The sequence below is a fragment of the Thunnus thynnus genome, chromosome 8, assembly GCF_963924715.1.
Source record: "Thunnus thynnus chromosome 8, fThuThy2.1, whole genome shotgun sequence".
Classification (NCBI taxonomy): Eukaryota; Metazoa; Chordata; class Actinopteri; order Scombriformes; family Scombridae; genus Thunnus; species Thunnus thynnus.
This window is the reverse complement of record NC_089524.1, coordinates 5,472,495-5,492,232: the sequence shown is the minus strand read 5'-3', so window position 1 is coordinate 5,492,232 and position 19,738 is coordinate 5,472,495. Positions and strand designations below refer to the sequence as shown.

The 19,738-nt window shown below is 39.0% G+C and overlaps 1 protein-coding gene across 3 annotated transcripts in view; it reads right to left on the bottom strand.

The window, feature by feature from the left end:
- Positions 1–1,589: 1,589 nt before the first annotated feature.
- Positions 1,590–19,738, bottom strand: part of mylk4b (myosin light chain kinase family, member 4b) — a 39,559-nt gene continuing 21,410 nt past the window's right edge. For 2 of the 3 annotated variants that reach the window (XM_067596200.1, XM_067596201.1), the window contains 12 exons: positions 11,240–11,321; positions 10,104–10,545; positions 9,765–9,997; positions 8,087–8,192; positions 7,141–7,234; positions 5,418–5,527; positions 5,136–5,277; positions 4,697–4,767; positions 4,476–4,604; positions 4,101–4,332; positions 3,082–3,130; positions 1,590–2,957 (listed from right to left, as the gene is read on the bottom strand). In XM_067596200.1, coding sequence (XP_067452301.1) covers positions 3,086–3,130; positions 4,101–4,332; positions 4,476–4,604; positions 4,697–4,767; positions 5,136–5,277; positions 5,418–5,527; positions 7,141–7,234; positions 8,087–8,192; positions 9,765–9,997; positions 10,104–10,545; positions 11,240–11,321 — 1,686 coding nt within the window. In that variant the 3' untranslated portion in view covers positions 1,590–2,957; positions 3,082–3,085. Of the gene's footprint in view, positions 2,958–3,081; positions 3,131–4,100; positions 4,333–4,475; positions 4,605–4,696; positions 4,768–5,135; positions 5,278–5,417; positions 5,528–7,140; positions 7,235–8,086; positions 8,193–9,764; positions 9,998–10,103; positions 10,546–11,239; positions 11,322–12,809; positions 13,584–19,738 lie in introns of those variants that run through there. The other variant, XM_067596199.1, reaches the window with a different exon arrangement.

The following is a 19,738-nucleotide window of genomic DNA, read 5'->3' as shown; positions in this document are numbered from 1 at the left end:
AATAAAGATGAGGTTGTGAAATTATTTGTTAATAGAGCAGATTTCCTCTTCTCTTCCTGATCCAAGAGATTCTCATTGGCTTCAAAGGTTAATGTTGTTACAGCCATATCATATATTTTCATGGCTGTAAAACAGTTACCCTAGTCGATGGCAATACACATTACAAAACAAGGTTTTATGTCAGCATGTAAATCCCGACCAATAATCAGTTATCAGGTATGTTTTGTGAGGAAATCTCTCTGGTTCTCAGCTTGGAAGCTCACTGGAACTGTCTACTGCCTCAGCATGACAAGTGATGAGAGCAATTCTCATTTTTCTCTCCAACAATCTTTACTTTGGCCCACAAGATCAACTGTCCTTTCTCTTTCTCTCTTTCTTAATCCCAGCAGAAAAATCCCAAAATCCCTCACTGTGGATGTAGAAGTGTCTGTTTTTTCAGGTGGATGATACTGAAGGGAACATACAGGAATCTCAGTTGTTAATTGAGATGTGGATCCTCGCCCTGACATTTAAGGTCCCATATTTTACACTTTTACACTATTTTATTTGAAGTCTTGATATCCATAAGAAGATATTTTTGTAGTTTTAAGTACCAAAAACCATCTCATATAGTTTTACATCTCCTCTTTTAAGCTTCTCTCTGGACATCTACTCAAGAACAAGCTGCTTTTGTCTTCTCAATGCTCCTCTCTTCTGATTGGCTGACTGTTTTCTGAGTGACACACGCCCAGGCCAACCACAGGTAACAGATTGTAGCATAGCCTGTAGCTAGTTAAAACCATAAAATGTCAAAATTTTGATATAAAAAGTGGTCAGTTTTGTTAATTTGTTGTTTTCAACTGTGGTTTTTGAGTATCTGCCTCTTTTTTGGACTTAAGATCTTTAGATTATATGGACACCTTTAAAAAGCAGTTCAAGACCCATTTGTTTAGACTTGCCTTTGTGTTTTCTATTATTCTCTTCTATTTTCTATGAAATTCTGTTTTTAGTATGTTTTATGTCTGTATGTATGTTATTTCTTCTTCACACTTTGTTCTCCTCACTCTTTATTATTCTGCTACTTGTTATTCCACATTCTGTACATTTATTGGACCTTTTCAACTGCCGTATACTTTGTGCTAGAAAAACCATTCAAATGTCAAACTGTGCAGGTCATTCAGCAGATGTGTAGCACACTAACACTAACATTAGTGTAGTCCAGCGATTTTATATTAATTTTTAAACATGATGGTCTACGGGACAAATGATCAAACTGAGTTGGAACCTTTGTCACTTTTAAACTCGACTGCTCGGACATCTTTTATCATACAGACCCCATTCTAACTTTAAAAAGTTGTAATCTGTGTTGTGATAACTTTTGTACTTTTGGGGCAATTTATGATTTGTGATGTTTTATGATTAAGTATCAATTGAAATGATCTACATTTTCAAACTTTAATACATATCTATAATATCAGTATGTATGTGCACATATTGGTATACATTTACAAACCTCAGTATAACTTCAGTGCAAAATGATTTCATATTTTCAATATTAAAGTCATGAAAAGTTAATTTCTGTAGCAAAACACTGCAAGAAACACAACAAATTATTTTCTAGTGTGCTTTATTTATTTGCTTATTTATATTCTACATTTATTTATTCATCATTACACAAGAAAACTTGAAAAAAGTAGTCATTAATTCAAATAAACAAGTATTCAAAATCACAAAGCTTTTCCATTTTCAAATGGAACAGTCAACAACTGAGTGACGAATATTCATCCAACTTTCCATTACTTAATGAGAAATGGGACAATACTGCACAGACTGATGTCTTCTTTGCTCCGCCGTTGGCACCCCATCAAGCTGAACTGTGCATTTACACATAAAGGATGTTAAATAACTAAATGAAATCCTGTTTGTCTCCCCTGAAAAGAAAAATCCCATCTTGAGTAAAAGCTTTACACTTCAAGTACAGTCTGGTATTGAACCAGTAAATAAATGAACATAAGAATCCACTCCAGTCATAAACATGAATCATTCATAGGTAGTATTCTGTTGTTCGTTATGCCTTCACGGAAGGTGAGAGGGCTACTCCAAACTGCCGAAGCAAAGGCAAGCTAGCGGCATGAATGCATACAGAAGGCAATCCGGGCTACAGTGAAAATGTACCAGTTATGTGGGCTGAATATGGCACAAACCAGAAAGTTTACAGTCATTGAGATATTCTTACTTTCAGGGGAATAAGGTTATGCAGAACTGTGTTATATACAAAATAAATTAACAGGTTGTGACTTTAAAATCAAGCAAATTCTAAATGTATTTTTTATGTCATGTTCAAGAAAGAATAAAATTTTCATAAGACTTGTAAATTAAAAGAAAGAAAACAATCTGTATTCACAAAAATATATTATTTAAATAGTAACATTCAGTCTATATTTTGTGTGTTGTTTGCTGAATCTTGGAGAAATAGGCCAAAAAGTGCAAAGCATGCAACAAACCAGAACATGACAAAGTCAGAGGGAGAACAACAGTGTTTGTTTGATGCAAAACTGCAGATTTTCATTTTGAGATGTGGCAATTGTAGAAGTGACAAGTAATACAGGCCTTTTGTCTCTAATATCTTGGATTTCAATACAGGTCTTTTTTTTTTTTTTTTACCTTGGCAGCTACAAAAAAAACACTAAATACCGCAGAACTACAGAGCCTCAGTCTGAAGTATTGTGCTCTACCGGACAGTAACCATGCTAGCAGGCAGTTTCTACTTCAAAGGCAGGGATAAAAAGGTCAGGTTTCTTCCTGCTGACCTCACAATATTCTGCTACAGGTCAGAACTACAAGCTGTGGAGGTAATGTGAGGATGCGAGGCAGAGAGTAGTTATCCAGTAGCCATACAGGTAAAGCAGCATTGGTCCAGTGTTGGGCACCAGGGCCCTACATTGTCAAGAGGCATGCTGAGGGCCTCACAGTGTTTCCTGAATGGAAACAAAAAAAAAAAAGGCAGGTTTCAGGATTAAAGATGGTGAAGAACAGCTTTAAAACAGATAGTTTTAAAGCACTGTATGTTGGCAAAACGGAAAAAAAAACAAAAAAACTTACCTGTCTAGCTCTCTGGAGAAGGAGCATGTGTGGAGTGGCACTTGTTTTTCTGCAGTTGGAAAGGATACACTGAGTTAACGAAGTGTAGCACATAAATAAACACCGGTTTGTTTATCCATCTATTCATGTAGTGCCTTTTTTCAGCTGTTTATAATAATCCTAACACATTCCCAACACACACACAGTTTCACAGTGGACTTCTTGCAGCAGAAAAAGCACAGGTGTTGATCCTAACCTTAATAAAGACTTCACTCTATTTAGTTTAGTTCCAGTTCTAGGTGAAGTGTACAGTGCGTGCTGGCTCAGTGACACGGCTTACTGGGATACTGGAATTTAACGGGGCCATAATTTCTGTTTTAGTTACACTTGTGTTTTTCTTCCTTCCAAATTCCATTCACAAATACTAGTTGCTAACATGCAGCAGAAGAAAAGTTTTTGAGAGTTTTTACAGTATGCCACCGCAATAATTGTAGACTTTTTCAATGTCTAATTATACATAATTAATACATACAGTTAAAAAAAACAATTACTGTATAAAATGACAAATTAAATTGACACTTAAAGGAATAGTTCTATATTTTGGGAAATGTTGAGTAAGATGAGAAAGTTAATATCAATCTCATGGATGGAGTCAGGACATGATTAGCCTAGCTTAGCATAAACACTGACTCTCACCCAAATTATCTTCCCAATTTGCAATTGAATTTTCTCATTTGTAATTATTGATTAATTGTTTAATTAAAAATTAAATGACAAAATCAATTTTAATTTGACAAATGTGTCATATTCTCTCAAAGCTTGTCTCCTGTCTAACATTTATAGTTTCCATTTTGTGACCACTTTATTTTAAAGAATTAAACCCACAGAGCAGCAGCAGAAGCTCTGATTGGCTAGCTCTTATGTGTTGCATGGTGTTTCCTTCCTGCTGTGTGTAAGAGCAGCTGGAAGGAGTCATGTGTGTTCAGACCACAACAGCTCTGTTTTTCTTTTCCTTAAATAAACAAAACCAGATCTTTTACCTTCAGATTTAGTCGATAGTGCAGACTCCGGTCTGACAGCCAGGGGTGTCTGAGGGACTCCGCAGCGCTCATCCTCCAGCTCTTGCTCTTCACCAGCAGACGGGTGATGAAGTCTTTGGCCTCATCAGAGATGTCCGAAAACTCCTCCTCCTCAAAGTTCCACTGACAGGCCAGAATGTTATTTAGTGTCTCGTTGTCATCGTCCCCCAGAAACGGAGACAAGCCACTGAGTCTGAACAGAGAGGAAATACAAGTCAGGGATGCTGCTGTCTGTGTCTGTATATGTCTATGTGTGTGTGTGTATTTGTGTGTGTGTGTATGTGTGTGTGTGTGTGTGTGTGTGTGTGTATGTTTGAATTAGTATGCATAACTCACAGCATGTAAGTAATGACGCCAAGGCTCCACATGTCTGTGGGGAATGAAACAAACTCATAGTTGATGACTTCAGGAGCTAAAAATTCAGGTGTTCCAAAGTTGACCCTCAGCTTCTCTCGGGGTTTATACCTGTCAGAGACACAACAGACCAATGATAAGAGACACACACACAGGGCTAAAAGAAAAACACTTATGAAAGAGAAGATAACTAAAGATTTTACCTCCTGGCCAGACCGAAATCAATGATTTTTATCTTGTTTGTAGCTCTGCTGACACAAAGAATGTTCTCTGGCTGAAAAAGGACAAAAAGTTAAGAATTACAACCTTTTTTTATTGGTAAAATATATATATCAGACACATATCAGATTATACTGTGAGTTTCCTGACATCCAAAAGTAGATTTATACTAGTGAGAGGCTGCAAAAATGATGCTGTTTACTCTAAAACTTAACAGTGAGACAAAGCTTTACATAAATAAGTATTGAAATACAACATTTTAATAAGGTTTGGGTTAAAATACAGTAAAAAATAAAGATAGGAAAGTGCAGTAAAATAAGGAAATGGGTACAAAAACTGATGGGACAGTAAAACTTTTTTTAAAAATGAGACAGAAATTTGTGACAGCAAGAATAAGAAAGGTTAAGTTTTTAGCAGGTTTACCTTGAGGTCAAGGTGTAGGATGTACATCTTATGCATGTACTGCAGCCCTTCACAGATCTGGCGTATAAACAGCACCGTGTCCAGCTCCGTCAGGTTGTAGTTCTCATCAATGATGCGGTCAAACAGCTCGCCTCCCTCGACACTGAAGCACAAAGGGAAGCATTCACATATTTTAACAGCCAGAAAGAGCTTATAATTCTGCTTTATTAATACATGACAACAGAAACCACACACACACACACACACACACACAAAGAGAAAGATGACCTGAGATAGACTTACTACTCCATGACTAGGATGATGTCATGGCGAGACTCGAAGGCGGCGTACAGCTGGATGAGGTTGGAGTGGTTCAGCTGGTTCATCACCTGGATCTCATTCCTCACCACATCCTGTAAAACACAGTCAGTACAAGTCAATAAACACACACACATTATAATTTGGATAATTGAATAATTGTTTAAGCACTTTTTAAAGCAAAAATGGCATAAATTCACTGGTTCTTGTACTCTTTTACAATAATAAACAAATTATTTTGGGGTTTTGGGCTGTTTGTCGGGCAATTTTGAAGCGTAACCATGAGTTCTGGGTTCTTGTATTTGACATTTTTCACAATTTTCTGACATTTCACAGACAACACGAATAATCTATTAATCAGGGAAATAATAGCCAGATTAATCAATGATGAAAACAATTGTAAGTTGCCACCAAAGCTGGCTGCAGAATCAATTGTTGTTAATTTTGGTGACTTTTGGTTTTTTAAGACTTTTAGACTGAATTTACGGAAGTTTATTAGTGACAAAAACATTAACCAAACACAAAACTGTAATCAGTCTGCAAGTCAAGATTCGACAGCATCCAAGTTGTAAGAGCAAGTTTGGAGAGCAACCAGAGATGAGTAAAGGGGCTTCTCTTGCTCTGTATTGTCCAAGTTACACTCAGTTTTGGCCGCTTACCGATGCAAACTTGTTAATTTGACATGGCAACATCCTCATCTCATCTTCTAAGTAACACCAGGGCTGCTTCTGAATGTGGTTTATCAGCTTTTTAATTTGCAATTAAGATATGACTTTAGCAGGCACACGCTGTGTATGATTATGTCCTGTTAAAACATGTTGGCCAAAAACTGTTAGCAACACCTGTTCCTGCTTGGGAGCAGGGACAAAATGTAATGATCGCCACTCTGAATTTAGCTGTGTCGTAATCCTGCGTCAGTCCTGTGTTGCTGCTATGCAACGTAGGAGTTTTTGTTGTTTGGAATTTCATTTAACTACTACACACGTGTTCTTATTATTGTGAGGAAGCTTCACTTTTTTCTGATTTGTGCTACAGTTATTGGAAACACATCACATTAAATTTCAACTGACAAGCTACTGAAAGGGCTTTTATTGTGCAGCAGCTACAGAAACTGTTGATTTGGTCAACAAGGTGTGCTAAAGATTAGATTCAGACATTTTTTTACGTTGCAGCTGTGATGTTGTATCAGGTACTTATTGAAGTTCTGGCAAATAACACATCATTAGGTGTTATGGATGATGGATAGATGTAATGGATGATATAGTGCATCTATATTGCAACATTATCACGTGCAAATTTGACTAAACACAGACAGACAGACAGATAGGCGGGAGGCGGCAACATTGTCGGTTTTGCACGGATGATCAGTGACGCCGAGCTGAGCCAGCAGAGGATTTGGCCGTGCTTTTGGTTGGCTCCAAGCTTTTCGAATATCTCAGATAATAAAGTAACCACAGAGCTATGCTCGGACATGTGACCTCTCTCACATCACTTTGACCAAGAGCGAGAAAGACACAATGAGACCGACAAATTGTCACATACCCACTGTTGAGCTGTGTCTATTTTTAAAAAAGTAATCCTTTATGGTGCTTAGCAATGATAAAAGTTACCATCCAATAGGCCGTCTAGAGAATCTGGCGTCCCAGTGCCGTTATTGAACATGTATTCTGTTTCGTATTCATCACTGACTGGTTGATTATTATTGCACCTTCTCTTTCTGGCTCCTGGCTTTGATGATCTTGGCAGCCAACGTCAGACCAGATGAGTTCTCTATGCACTTGTGGACTTGTCCAAAACGCCCCCTGATCAAAGAAAAACAAAAACACATAAATCAGTCAAACACATTGATAACAGAGAAAATAATAAACTTATGAGGTGGATTTTGGATTTATTAAACATTACAGATTCTGGTGCTTAAATGATCACAATGAATTTTGATAACTAATTTATTATTTCTCGAGCAAACATCCAAAACATTTGCTGGTTTCAGCTTCTCAGATATGAACATTTACAGTTTTGCTCTATTTTATATCATTTTTAACTGAATATCTTTGGGTTTTCAACAGTTGGTTGATCTAAAATCCAAAGTTATATACGTTGGACGGACAAAACAAACAATTTCAAGATGATGACGTTGACTTATGATTGTCATTTTTCACTATTTTCTGACATATTATAAACGATTAACAAATATTATCACAGAAATTGACAAATTTAAATCCAAAATGCAAATAATCATTAGATGGAGCCCTTAGTCATTCATATACATACATCATTATAATAAGCTCCTTCAGTCATACAGCAATAAGGGTTATGTACTGTGCCATTATGGCAGTAATCTGAGAAATGTGCTTGCATGCTGAGGGGTAATCTCCAATTTGAGAGCCAGGATTTAGCACTGGTCTATTACATCAGAGAGGCCCGCAATTTCGCAAGTGCCTCCCTCTTGGGCGCACAATCATCTGCCCTTTAGGGCGCAATAAAAAAGTCTTGGAAAAAACTATTAGCTGTCCCTTCACAGGGCGTGAGATCCTATTTTATTCCATTAGAGAAGACTGATGTGTTAAAGTGTCTGTGGTTGTATCTGTAATGAAAATAAACTCAGCCTTATTATTATGAGAGTATGAGTATTCTGCGGTTTTCTTCTCACTCACCCTCCCAGGACCTCGTCTCTGTTTATAGTGTAATAGGTGGCTATCTGATGGGGTTTGGGAGTCACGATGCGGTGGTCAAAAGGTGCCGATGGTGGAGGGCTGGAGTCTGAAGAAAACAGAAGAGCAGACGAAAAAAGAAATTAAGATGAAGCTAGGGAGAAAAGAAGAGTTAGCTTTTGTTTAAAACATAATTAAGCAGAGAGTGAGGAAGAGGGACCACCACAGGCCCCCCAGAAACCAAGTGGATCAAAATAGCAGCATGCCAACGTCTCATTATCTGCTCTGCTGGCTCTGCCTGCTGACATGTTAGTGACGCTTGAACAGGCATGGTGTTATGACATTGGATCTGCTTCAAAGTGTGAGGAACAAAAAGTCAAATGTCACCAACTAAAGACTGAGCTGAGTCTGCATTGAGAGCCTGATACACATGAATCTGGGATAAAGGGTAGATTTATGCCAAACAGAGCCAGGATTTTAGAAGTGTAGAAGTCCTACGTGCAGCTTTTATGGATAAAATCAATTTTCTCTCCCAAGTTTGGTTAGAAAACAGACTAATCTTAAAGTTATACTACTTGATGATTTCCAGACATATTTCTTAAATGGTGACCAAAATTTTAATGTGAATGTGGAAGCAAAGAAATCAGCCTCTTATTATGACTGATGGGCTCCAACATGAACATTAAGTTGGAAAAATTTTGGATATTTCACATGAGAGATTTCTATATTTGTGTTTTTGACGTGTGTTTTCTCACTGGTTTGAAGTGGGCTCAGTTGGGACAAAAGGCTCGTAAAATAAAATCAGGTTTTAGCAGCATTTGAATCAAAATGTGTTGATAGTTGGAAGGTTTTTTTGTGCCTATGTTTCCAGCATTGTAAATCAAATCTGACTAAACCACATCTGCACAGTCCTGATAAAGCAGATTAGAGTTTTTGAGTGTTAAACTCTTAATGAATAAGTAATGCTGATTTTTCTGAACTTAAACTTTAATTGTTGCTTTTTTAATCATACATATTTAATGATTTAGAGGAATTGGAATTGATGGTGAAGTGTATCACAGCCTCTTATTTTAATTTAATTTAATTAGAGCTGCAACTAACAATTATTTTCATTATCAGTTAATCTGTGGTTATTCTCCAAACTAATCATTTTGTTTATAATATGTCAGAAAATAGTGAAAAACACCCATGATGATTTCTTAGACCTCATGGCAACATCCTCAAATGTCTTATTTTGTGTGATTAATAGTCTAAAATCCAAAGATATTCAATTCACTATTATGTATGACACAGAAAAGCTGCAACCACTCATTTTTTTTGCATTTTTGCTTTAAAAATGACTAAAATGATTATTCAAATGTCAAAATAGAATTTTCTTCTTTAATTTTTTTGTTGCAGCTCTAAATTTAACTGAGCAATTTTGGCATCATTTTATTTCAACCACACCAAAAAATGTTTATAGGGTTACAGAAGGCCAAATACACCACAGGATACTGGAGCCAAGGCTTCAATTTATAAATAAAAGTTAATGTAGTCACTAATCCTGGCAAAAGATATCAACCTAAATTTAAAGTTACACATATTAACTGACCTCAACACTGAGGACATGACCTCAGTGGTAACTATGATCCCGATGCCACAAGTTCACTTTTGCTTTTCATGCATCATAAAAATGTCTCACCTATGATGAATTCCATCCCTGCTAACTCTCCCTCCTTCACTTCCTCTTCCACCTTCTTCGTCTTTACGTCATCGGATTTGGAGGCTTGCGGCTCGGCCCCTTCCGCCGACTTTCCGTCAGCGCTTTCCACCTTACTGTCCTCCACTCGGCTTTTTTTCAGGTCGTCCTTCACCACGTCTTCTTCTGCGACGCGACGTTTGCTGCAAGTGGCCACGTCGCCGACCTCGTCAGAGCTACCCGCACACACAAACGGAATTGAAATGAATAATTAAATATATGTTTTTTATTTTATTTGTGCCACAGAGAAAAATTAGATGATGATGATGATGAAGAAAATACCTTTCCGGTGTTAGGAGAGAGGTTTTGCAGATCTCAGTGGGAATGTCGGCGATGACACTCTTTGATGCTTTAGATGACACTTCTGCCTCTCCTTTACGCCTCTTCTTCCCATCATCCTCCCCTCCTCCAGTCTGCTCTGGAATAACATCTGTTGTCTTTTTCTCTAATTTCTTCCCCTCTTCCTCTGGCTTTGATTCCTCAAAGCGACCCCCCTCCTCTGCCTCCTCTCTCTCCTTTGGTGTCTTCTTCCTGTCCTCCTCTGGCTGGCTGGCAGAGGCGTGTGGTCCGTCCAGGATCAGCTCTGCTGTCTCCTGTCTTCGTCCTCCACTTCCCCTATCCTCTCCTCTTTGGACTTCAGCCTCCGTGTTTCCATGAGAATGCTCCGTATTCTGCCTGTTGAGTTTTTCCACTTGTTCCTGCAGCACAGGTTCATTCAGGGAGTCTGAAGTGGGAAAAACAAAGATAGAGCTGTAAATCTTTATCAGCGTTATTTATGCTAACACGTTTTAAATGTATTTTGATAATTGATGACCCTGTGCGGGGATGGATAAAATTCACTCATGACATATTTTACACTAAGCTGGTTGGTTTATCAGTTGTTCCACCACTATCTGGACAACTACTGGATATATTACCATGAAATCTGGTGCAGACATTCACGGATAAAACCTAATGATTTACTGATCCTCTGTGGCACCACCAATGGGTCAAAATTTCCACATCAGTTGAATAATGGAGTTCTAAAATAGTTCATAATGGACTACTTCTTAATATAATGCCTAAATTCCTATCAATATTTGCTGTATTTTGGATTAATGCTAACATGCAAGACTAGTTGATCACATTGGCAAGCAATAACTAGCAATTAAAGATATGTATAGTACAACTAAGTTATATGCTACAGTTAGCATTTAGCTGAATCTACACTGAAGCTGACAAAGTGAAGTTTAGACTGATGAAAGTTTAGCTAAGTTGGCCAATGTGTGGCTTAGTCAGTCTGAGATGTCCTGAAATAGCCACCAGATCCATTTTTCTTTCATCCAATCAACTGTTTTAGAGATTTAATGTCCATATCTATTCTATTCCAGCAGATCATTAAACACAAAGATGCTGTGCAGGTGATTGTCTGAGGCTACCTGACGTGTCCGGGGGCTTCCTCTTCTTCTGGGCCTTCAAGCCCTTCTGGCTCAGTTTGGATTTATCCTTGTCATCCTTTGCCTTGTTGTAGAAAGAAAAAAAACAAAGATCAAGCATTAGACTTTCTACTATACACCTTAATGCAATGTGGGACTTCAATGTAAAATAATACACTGGATCCACAAAGTGAAAGACCTGGACAAATCTTCAACCAGACACGAAAGTCTCATATTTACAGCAATTTTTCCTCACTTGTCAAAAGAGTCTTGGAAAGTCATTTCGTGCAGTTATGGAGCCAGGAGTCCTATTTCTGATGGCAACAGCGTGGTCATATATACGCTCCCATTTGCACAATAGTCAAACAGAAAGCCAAAGTGTTTGTTGCTGTTGCCATGGTTGCCACCGTAACTCAAGTATGATCTGCGAGACGCATGCCTCTTCGACAAAGAGGAAAGGTCATGTCATCACATATCATCTGAAGCAGACGACATACCACGCAACACAGGACACTAATTTATGCATGCACACTTTCCCACATAGAGTATCCTATACAGTGAATAAAGAACATTATATGAGGGTAATATCAATGAAATACGTTATTTTCAATGCATGACACTGATATATTTACAGGATGATAGGGACAACTTTTAGGTGAACCCTGCTACAGTTTCTCTGTCATTTAACATGTCTTAAAGCGGCCACCTGGAGTAATAAATCTGTTTCCTTAACCATACTCCAACTCCTAAAAACAGCCTCTGAATCAGCAGAATTCAAGTATGTAAGATATTCCATCTCGCACACAAACATACGCACACATATTCTGCATAGACAGGGTAGTAAACGCTATGAAACAGTCCACCCAGAATAACAAGCATGCACAATTTAATGCAGACTATGTGTGGCTGCATACAAGGACACCAGCCCATCTCATTAATCACTGCAGTAATGTCACTTATTCAGAACAAGCCAGACTGCAAGTGCTAAACTGACTCTGTGCAGCTGTAGTCCGACCCACTGCTGATAAAGACATGGTTTAGATAAGATAACCAGTCTGACTGGTTATCATACAAGAGGGAAAACTACTTAACATAACAAACGATCTGAGAACGACATGTTCAGGAACAACAGAACTAATAATAGATTTACAAGGAGACATTTTGGATAGCAGTTTTACACACAGATAAGGAATCCAGAAACCTGTGCAGAGCCATTTAAAGATGTGTTCAACCACGAATCTAAAACTACCAGATATTAATAATATCACTGCAAATATTTCACATATACAATCAAGAGGATGCCATTTGTGACCTTTTGGACAACACTTAATGCATCTGCTGCAATGATCACAATGCAATCAGACTTCTCACTATGTTGACATGCACAACTCACAGTAACAGAACCAGTAGGGAAAACATTGCACTGGCCCTTACTCAAAACAAGTGATGAAACTCAGATAACAACTGTAAGGCAATATAATCTATTATTTAGTTGATGTTTGTTGCCTTTTGAGGTTGTTTTTGGCCTTTTCTTGCAGGAAAACCTTGGCGATAACATTATTAAACCTCTCACCTTCCTGTTCTGTTTGTTTCCAGGCTGTTTGAAGAGCAGCTCCACCAGCCTGGAGCTCTTCACCACCTCCCCGATGAAGCTGATCACTTGCTGGGTGCCTTCCACCAGCTTCTCCACCCCGTCCAGCCTTCGCCCCTGACTCTCCATCCGCTCGCTGGCCCTCTCCACCACCATCTGCAGCTCCTTGCACGCCGCCGCCACCTCTGAACCACCACGACCCCCACCACCACCACGGCCCTCCTCACGCATGGAGGCCAGATCGCGTCCCATGCCCCTCACGTCCTGGGACAGGCCGTCCAGCCTGGTCAGGACGGTCTGCTGCATGTTGAGCAAACACTCCATTTGAGAGCTCAGGGAGTCCATACGGCTCTCCACGCTGCGCAGGGCGGCGTCATGGTGAGAGAACGAAGAAGATGAAGAAGCTTGGGACTTGTCTGATCCATTGAGAGAAAGCTTCCTTCCACCAGGCTTCTGACCGTGGAGAGGGTTGGGATCATAGACCTTGGCTAAAGAGTTCACCAAGCTGGAGCTCATGACAGATTTGCAGTAGACCTCCTCTCAAAAATCAAAAACTTCTCGCTCACTAATGAAGCCTCATGCAGATTTGACAGAAACTACAACAAAAACCATATTACCAGACAAAGCTACAGGCAGAAGAAAAAGAAGTGGAGGGAGAATAGAGATCGCTCCCTCAATGCAGCAGCTCTGAGTTGAGTTTTAAGAATAGCAAGTGGCTGTCCTCCAAATTAAAGAGCAGCCCCCTGCGGACGTCAGGCACTGAGTGGCCAGTGATAAAAGCTGAGGGCTCGGGTGTGCAGTTGGGGATTGATGGGGGTTTAGGGGGAGATGCTTGAGTGTATCGCTATGTGACATTTGAGACACTTCAAAAGCCCTTCAGTCAGGTGTCACAATCCCAAGAATCTGGGACTGAAATATGACGCCGTAAAAAGTAAGACAAACAAATAAAATGTACAGCCAACAAGAAAGAACAGAAGAACGCCAAGTCTGCTTAGTAAGAGTGACTTATGCTCATGACACGTATCAGAAGATGTAGAAGAAGAAGTAGAGAGTATGCACTAAATTTTTCAACACAGGTTCTAGTTTGAAAATTTCTATGTGGAAGTTAAATGGCTTTCCCATTGTTCTACAACAGGAAGAGGGGTGACAGGTGCAAGCGCATGCAAGGCTGCAAAAACTTTATTAACCATTCAGACCTCTGTTAAAGCATTGTGAGTATTTCTGAACCTCGTCAAATGCCACTCGGTTCTCACAACTGACTTGTTTTTCACCCAGCGGATGTGTCAGCAGAACATTGCATAATTGCCTCTGACTCTGAATTTAACTTTGTTCATTGTGCTTGTGAGTATTATCACAACCTTGCCAACACTTTTTTATATGAGGCTGCATTTTTGAATTACAAGAAAGCGTAAAAAAACAAATTACCCCCTATGCTGAGTATTGAAAACTGTATTTTTTGATCATTTTAACATTTTGCAAAGAGTAAAAATGTTTGGATGCAGTATGGATTCTGAGAAAAAGACAGGTCTCATTTACAGTTTAAAAAGAGACAGCAAAGTTCTATTAAAGGCTCTCTGTCCGTGCAACTTGAGGACAACGGAAGAAAGCAGGAAACAGGTGATACTACTGACACCTAAGACCGACTGACCAACTGTTGACACAGAGAAAAAGAGATTTAGGGGGAGAGGAAACTTAGTGCACATGTGTTGTGACACAGAATAAAGAGATTGAACTGACACACATATACCAGCACGTAAGTTCATACGTCTCAGTTAGGGTCTTATTGAGACGTGTCTGACTCTGCACACTGACCAGAGACTTTTCCACGTCTCAGTACACTGGTATCTGGAGTGGGCAGGGTGACAAAGCGCCGGCGCCTATATACTGGCACCCATCTGTCAGCACCGGAAAAACCTGACCTATACTTTGTTTGTCCCTCGCACTGTTCCCAGTACAGACAACTCGTCAGCTGTCAGGTTTAACACTCGTATCCCCAGTGCCTATTAACCAGCTAAGGTGAGAATGAAAGAGGACACTGTGCAAGTGCAGACAGAGTTCAGTTCATATGGTGGAAATACACGTTTATTCACTGAACAGACAAAGAAGATCACTGGTCAGGAAAAGAGTTTTTACACTAAGCTGCTTTGTAAACATGAATACACCTGCATTAACCACTGCTTGACAAAAAATACTGCAACTCAGATATACTATATTACCACCCTGATTGATAGTGTAGGCTCCCTAGAAGTTAAAGGGCCATTTCACTCAAAAGCAACCCAGTACTGTGCATTTAATGACTTCAGCTCAGCATGATGCTCCCAGAGCAAGATCATACAAGAACAACTGAACAGAGTTAATAACTATAATCAATGCATTCAAGGCCAAATTAAAAAATCAACTAAAGACGAATCAGCTGTGTGACCACTGAGCCTAGTCAATTATTAATTGACATTGTTGGTGTATGTGATGTGCTGTTGTGTGTAGCTTTGTATAGGGTGTTTTTTGTGTGTTTTTGTTTGTTTGTTTTTTGTTTTTTTTTTTGTTTTTTTTGCTTTGTACAGTTTGTTGTTGTGCTGTTTTATGTTTTGATTATAATGGACTACGGATGCAAATTAGGTTCAAGCTAACTCCGGTGCAGTGCATCATTTATGCTTAATACTGCACACTATCCTTCAATAAATCAAATCAAATCCATAATCCATGACTGACAACTACTTTTAAGTAAACTTTGTTTGTCAACAGCTTAGATAATTGTTCACAGTTATAGTAAATACACATATTTATTCTACTTGGAAAGATGGGTTGCTTTGATATATTTTTTTTTTGCACTTTGAGCATCAAATGTCTAACTGCTGGTATCACCAGCTAACCAGTTCATCTGGCTACAAACACACTTAAAGAAGCTTTAACTGACTTTTTTTTAAGCGACATATTATCACTTTATAAAGTTGTAATGGTAAACATATCCAGCAAACACGGAGCAAAATTAGCATTCATTTGAAATTGTGTTTCTTTACCACCCAGTGAATGAAAGTCCAATGTTCACTCTCCTTTTAGTGTTTTTTTTTTTTGTCTCCATCAACTTCTGAGGAAAATTTCTGGCTCTTTTGCCGCTCAATACTCCACTTAGTTAGTCGCTAACATTGTGTGTCATTTGGTGCTGGACAAGAAGTGTACAGTAAGTTGATGAGAGCTTTAAACAGCTGCCTGCTGCGGCTAGAAATGAGGTTGACGAGAGCGATGAGACTGAGCCATAAAACAAAAGTTACAGGTTGTAAAACCAAATCAGTAAGCTGAAAGATTCTTTAATATTAGCTCCATAAAGTTGGGAGGAACTGCAGCGTTGGATCAAAATTTGTGACCCCTTTCACATTACACATAGTCATGTGATCAATTGTCAATATAAGAAAATTAACTAGTGCAGCTTTAAACACATTGTTCCTTTATCCCTGCAGTCAGTGGCCATAATGCACTCAATGAAGGAAATTACATTCTAGGTTGTCAGAGTCTTTGTTTCCACTTCATTGATTATTTTCTTATTGTACATTCAGGATTCAGGATTCTGATTACACCACAAACACTGGATTAGGTGTCTGACAATGTGTGATGAATGGCTGATAAAACTTTAGACGTATATATATTTAAAAGATGAAAAGAATCTAGCAAAATAGACGCTACAAAGAACGATGGAGGATATTAGCAGGGTGGTGGTTGATTGGTCTGGAACTGGTGTTGAGTGCAGTGGGAGGTTTAACTGTACCCTGTAGGACAATCTCTGAAATCCCCAGTCAGAAAAGGTTACATGGTAAGATGAGAGCCGGTGCGGTATAGGAGCACTGTTTAGGAATGAGACTGACGCTGACGCTCACCACTCTCTCCACATATAGAGTTACTCAGCAGGAAGACACAGACAATACATAATGCTTATTCTAGTGCCACAGACGGTCCGGTAATCCAATATCACTCCAACACAAAGGCCTGAACAACGTGGCTGCATCGAGCTTTAGCCTAGAGACACAATAATAGAGCGTGTGACATGCAACAAGCGTGTGCCTCGGGCTAATGGTGGCTGCTATGGTAAACTGATTCCTCGTTTAACAATAGCTTGGCAACAGAGAGCTGAAAGAAGAACAGAAATACAGATACTCAAGTACTGTACTTCTGTATCGTCTTTTATAGGAACTAAACATCGTGTTGGCTTCATTTTTATTTTAACAAAATATTTGAAAACTGCAAAATATTGAGAAAATATACAGATAGTGAATTTGATTCTTTATTTGTAGATTCAGTCAGAGTATTTATACACAGCCCTAAATTGGATCCATTTAAGGGGGCTGAATACTTTGAAGGACTCTGGAGACTGAAAGTTCATGAGCTGCACCTGCAAATTCTTCCCAATGAGACAATGGACAAATAGTGTTGTCACCCCCCCCTAGACAAGAGCTCAATTACAGTCCCCTGATCTTGAGCATGTTCCAGGGCCTTGGTCCAGCTGTGGGACCCCTGAATCATCCAGGATCCCCCATATGGCATCCCTGCCCACAAAGGATTCACCATACCATCATCATGACTCATCCCACAGAGCTTCCCTGGGACCAAAAATAATGTAATCACAGGGTGGTTACAGACTCGTAATGCTGCATCTCTCCAAGTTCACCACCAGGAAGTTTTTTATCATCTTCCATCTCTGTATCATGATTTTATGAGTTTATGTGTGTTTAAGCTTCAAAGTTTTTGCACAGTATTTACCTGTGAATGATGACTGACTAAACGGGCATGGGCAAGTTGAAATTTATCAACTTTATATGTTGACATGGACAGACTGATTTCAACATTTTCTGGCAAAATTTGGCAAGTGAAAGTTATAGGGTGCATTTAGACATATTCAGTCTTGAAATGCAGAATTTGAAGTGAAGGGAAATCTTGTCCTGTGTTCACGCATACAATTGTACAGTGAAATTCAATCTCTTTATCTATCTTAATAACCCATCCTAAGTACTAGGAGCAGTAGGCAGCAACTCCAGTTCTATGCCAGAGCCTTTGGTCAGGGGCACTTACAGGAGAATTAACCTAACCTACATGTTTTTGATGGTGGGAGGAAACCCACTCAAACACAAAAGGAGAACATGCAAACTCAACACAGACACACCCTTCCCCAGCCAGGAATTGAACCCAAGACCTTCTTGCTGTGAGGCAACAGTGCTAGCCACATAGCCACCGCACTGCTTGGAGTTCCTTATAACTTGCTGAACTTCCTCATTTTTTCAGTCCCTCTGGCCTAATATTAGGTTTGAACCACTGCCATTCTTCAAAACAAACACTTTTACATTTGGAACTTTACAACATTTATTTTATCTGTATTTATTTATCACTTTCTTTATATATGTTATCAATCTATCTATACTTCTGTCATCCTGTTTTTCCTTGTTGTATTTCTGTAATGTTGCTATCTAGTTTATTGTATACACACATCTACTGCATGTCTATTTGTCCTGAAAGAGGGATCCTTCTTCTGTTGCTCTTCCTGAGGTTTCTTCCATGTTTGGGGGAGTTTTTATTCAAATGGACGGTCTAAGCACAGAGGCTTTTGTATGCTGTAAAACCTCCTGAGGCAAATTTATGATTTGTGATTTTCGGCTATACAAATAAAACTGACTTGACTTGACTATTTCACTGCAAATGCCTGCATACTTTTACATTTTGAACCCTTTATTACCACCTCAAGTAAGTTAGAAAACACATTTTTCTACTCTACAACAATATCATCCAGCATTTAACTGAAGCTAAATTATGCTTACGCTGACTGAAATATTCAAACCCAAGAGATCCTGTTTTTATAGCTGCACTATAACAAGAAATCAAAATATTCCACATGTGTTGCACATCGTTTTATGCAAATTTCCCCTAAATCCACCCTTGGTATCTTTGCAAACCACAGACTAGAATTTAAAATAAACATCTGAGGGTTTAAACAACACTCAGCATTGCAACATGCGTGTTTTTCAAGAGTGAAGAGATTAAGTCAAATTTTCCTTTTAATGGTGTTTAATTTTCAAGTGTTTTTCCAGGACTGCTGGAGAATGGATGTCTGGCGAGTACATAACAATGGAAAGAAGGCTGCACATTATCTCTGCTGCTCCACCTGCTGCTTTTCTATCTGTATAAACCTACTTGTGTCACCACCGGCTGATGACAGTCTGTACTTTCACAGTTCAGCTGCCGTGATAACGTTCGTGCAACTCTCTCTGTTATGACCACAGACAGACGCTAAGAAAATTCCTTTAATGGAATTGAGGTGCAGTGTGACGTCAAAGAAAGTGTGTTTATATATGTGTGTGAGTTTGTGAGGGTTACGTTATATAAGTTACACACTTATATATGCACAGACTCTTGTGTAAATAGATGCACACAAAACAACTTCCCTCAGTTGCCTCTGAAATATTTTCATAAATAGCTCAGCTCAGGTCGAGAGATGCTCTAAAAGCCTATTTACTATTTTCATGAAACTGTATAAGCGGTTGATCATCACTGGGGCCTTCGCTGCAAACATCTATCGTGAGTTTGCTGCTGGCTGTCAGTGTTACATAACATGAAGACAACTGGGCGTGTTTGAAAGAGGATTCTGGATAAATGGTGACCTCTGACCCCGCGGAATGACTGTGAATCCTACTGCTTCAAAACATACACACACATACACAGACACACAAAAAACCAGCACAGCTTAGCGGAGAATTCGAGCAGAGGATCCCGTATCTCTCTCCGTCTATTAGTGTCACAGTCTCAGCTCAGAGTGATGGTCTAATCTGATAAAAAAAAAAAAAAAATTAACTTTTTGCCTCTTTGATGATGAAATAGGAGCAAAAATTAATTTAATTAAAAGCTTTTATCACAACCATAATGATTTGGTGGTT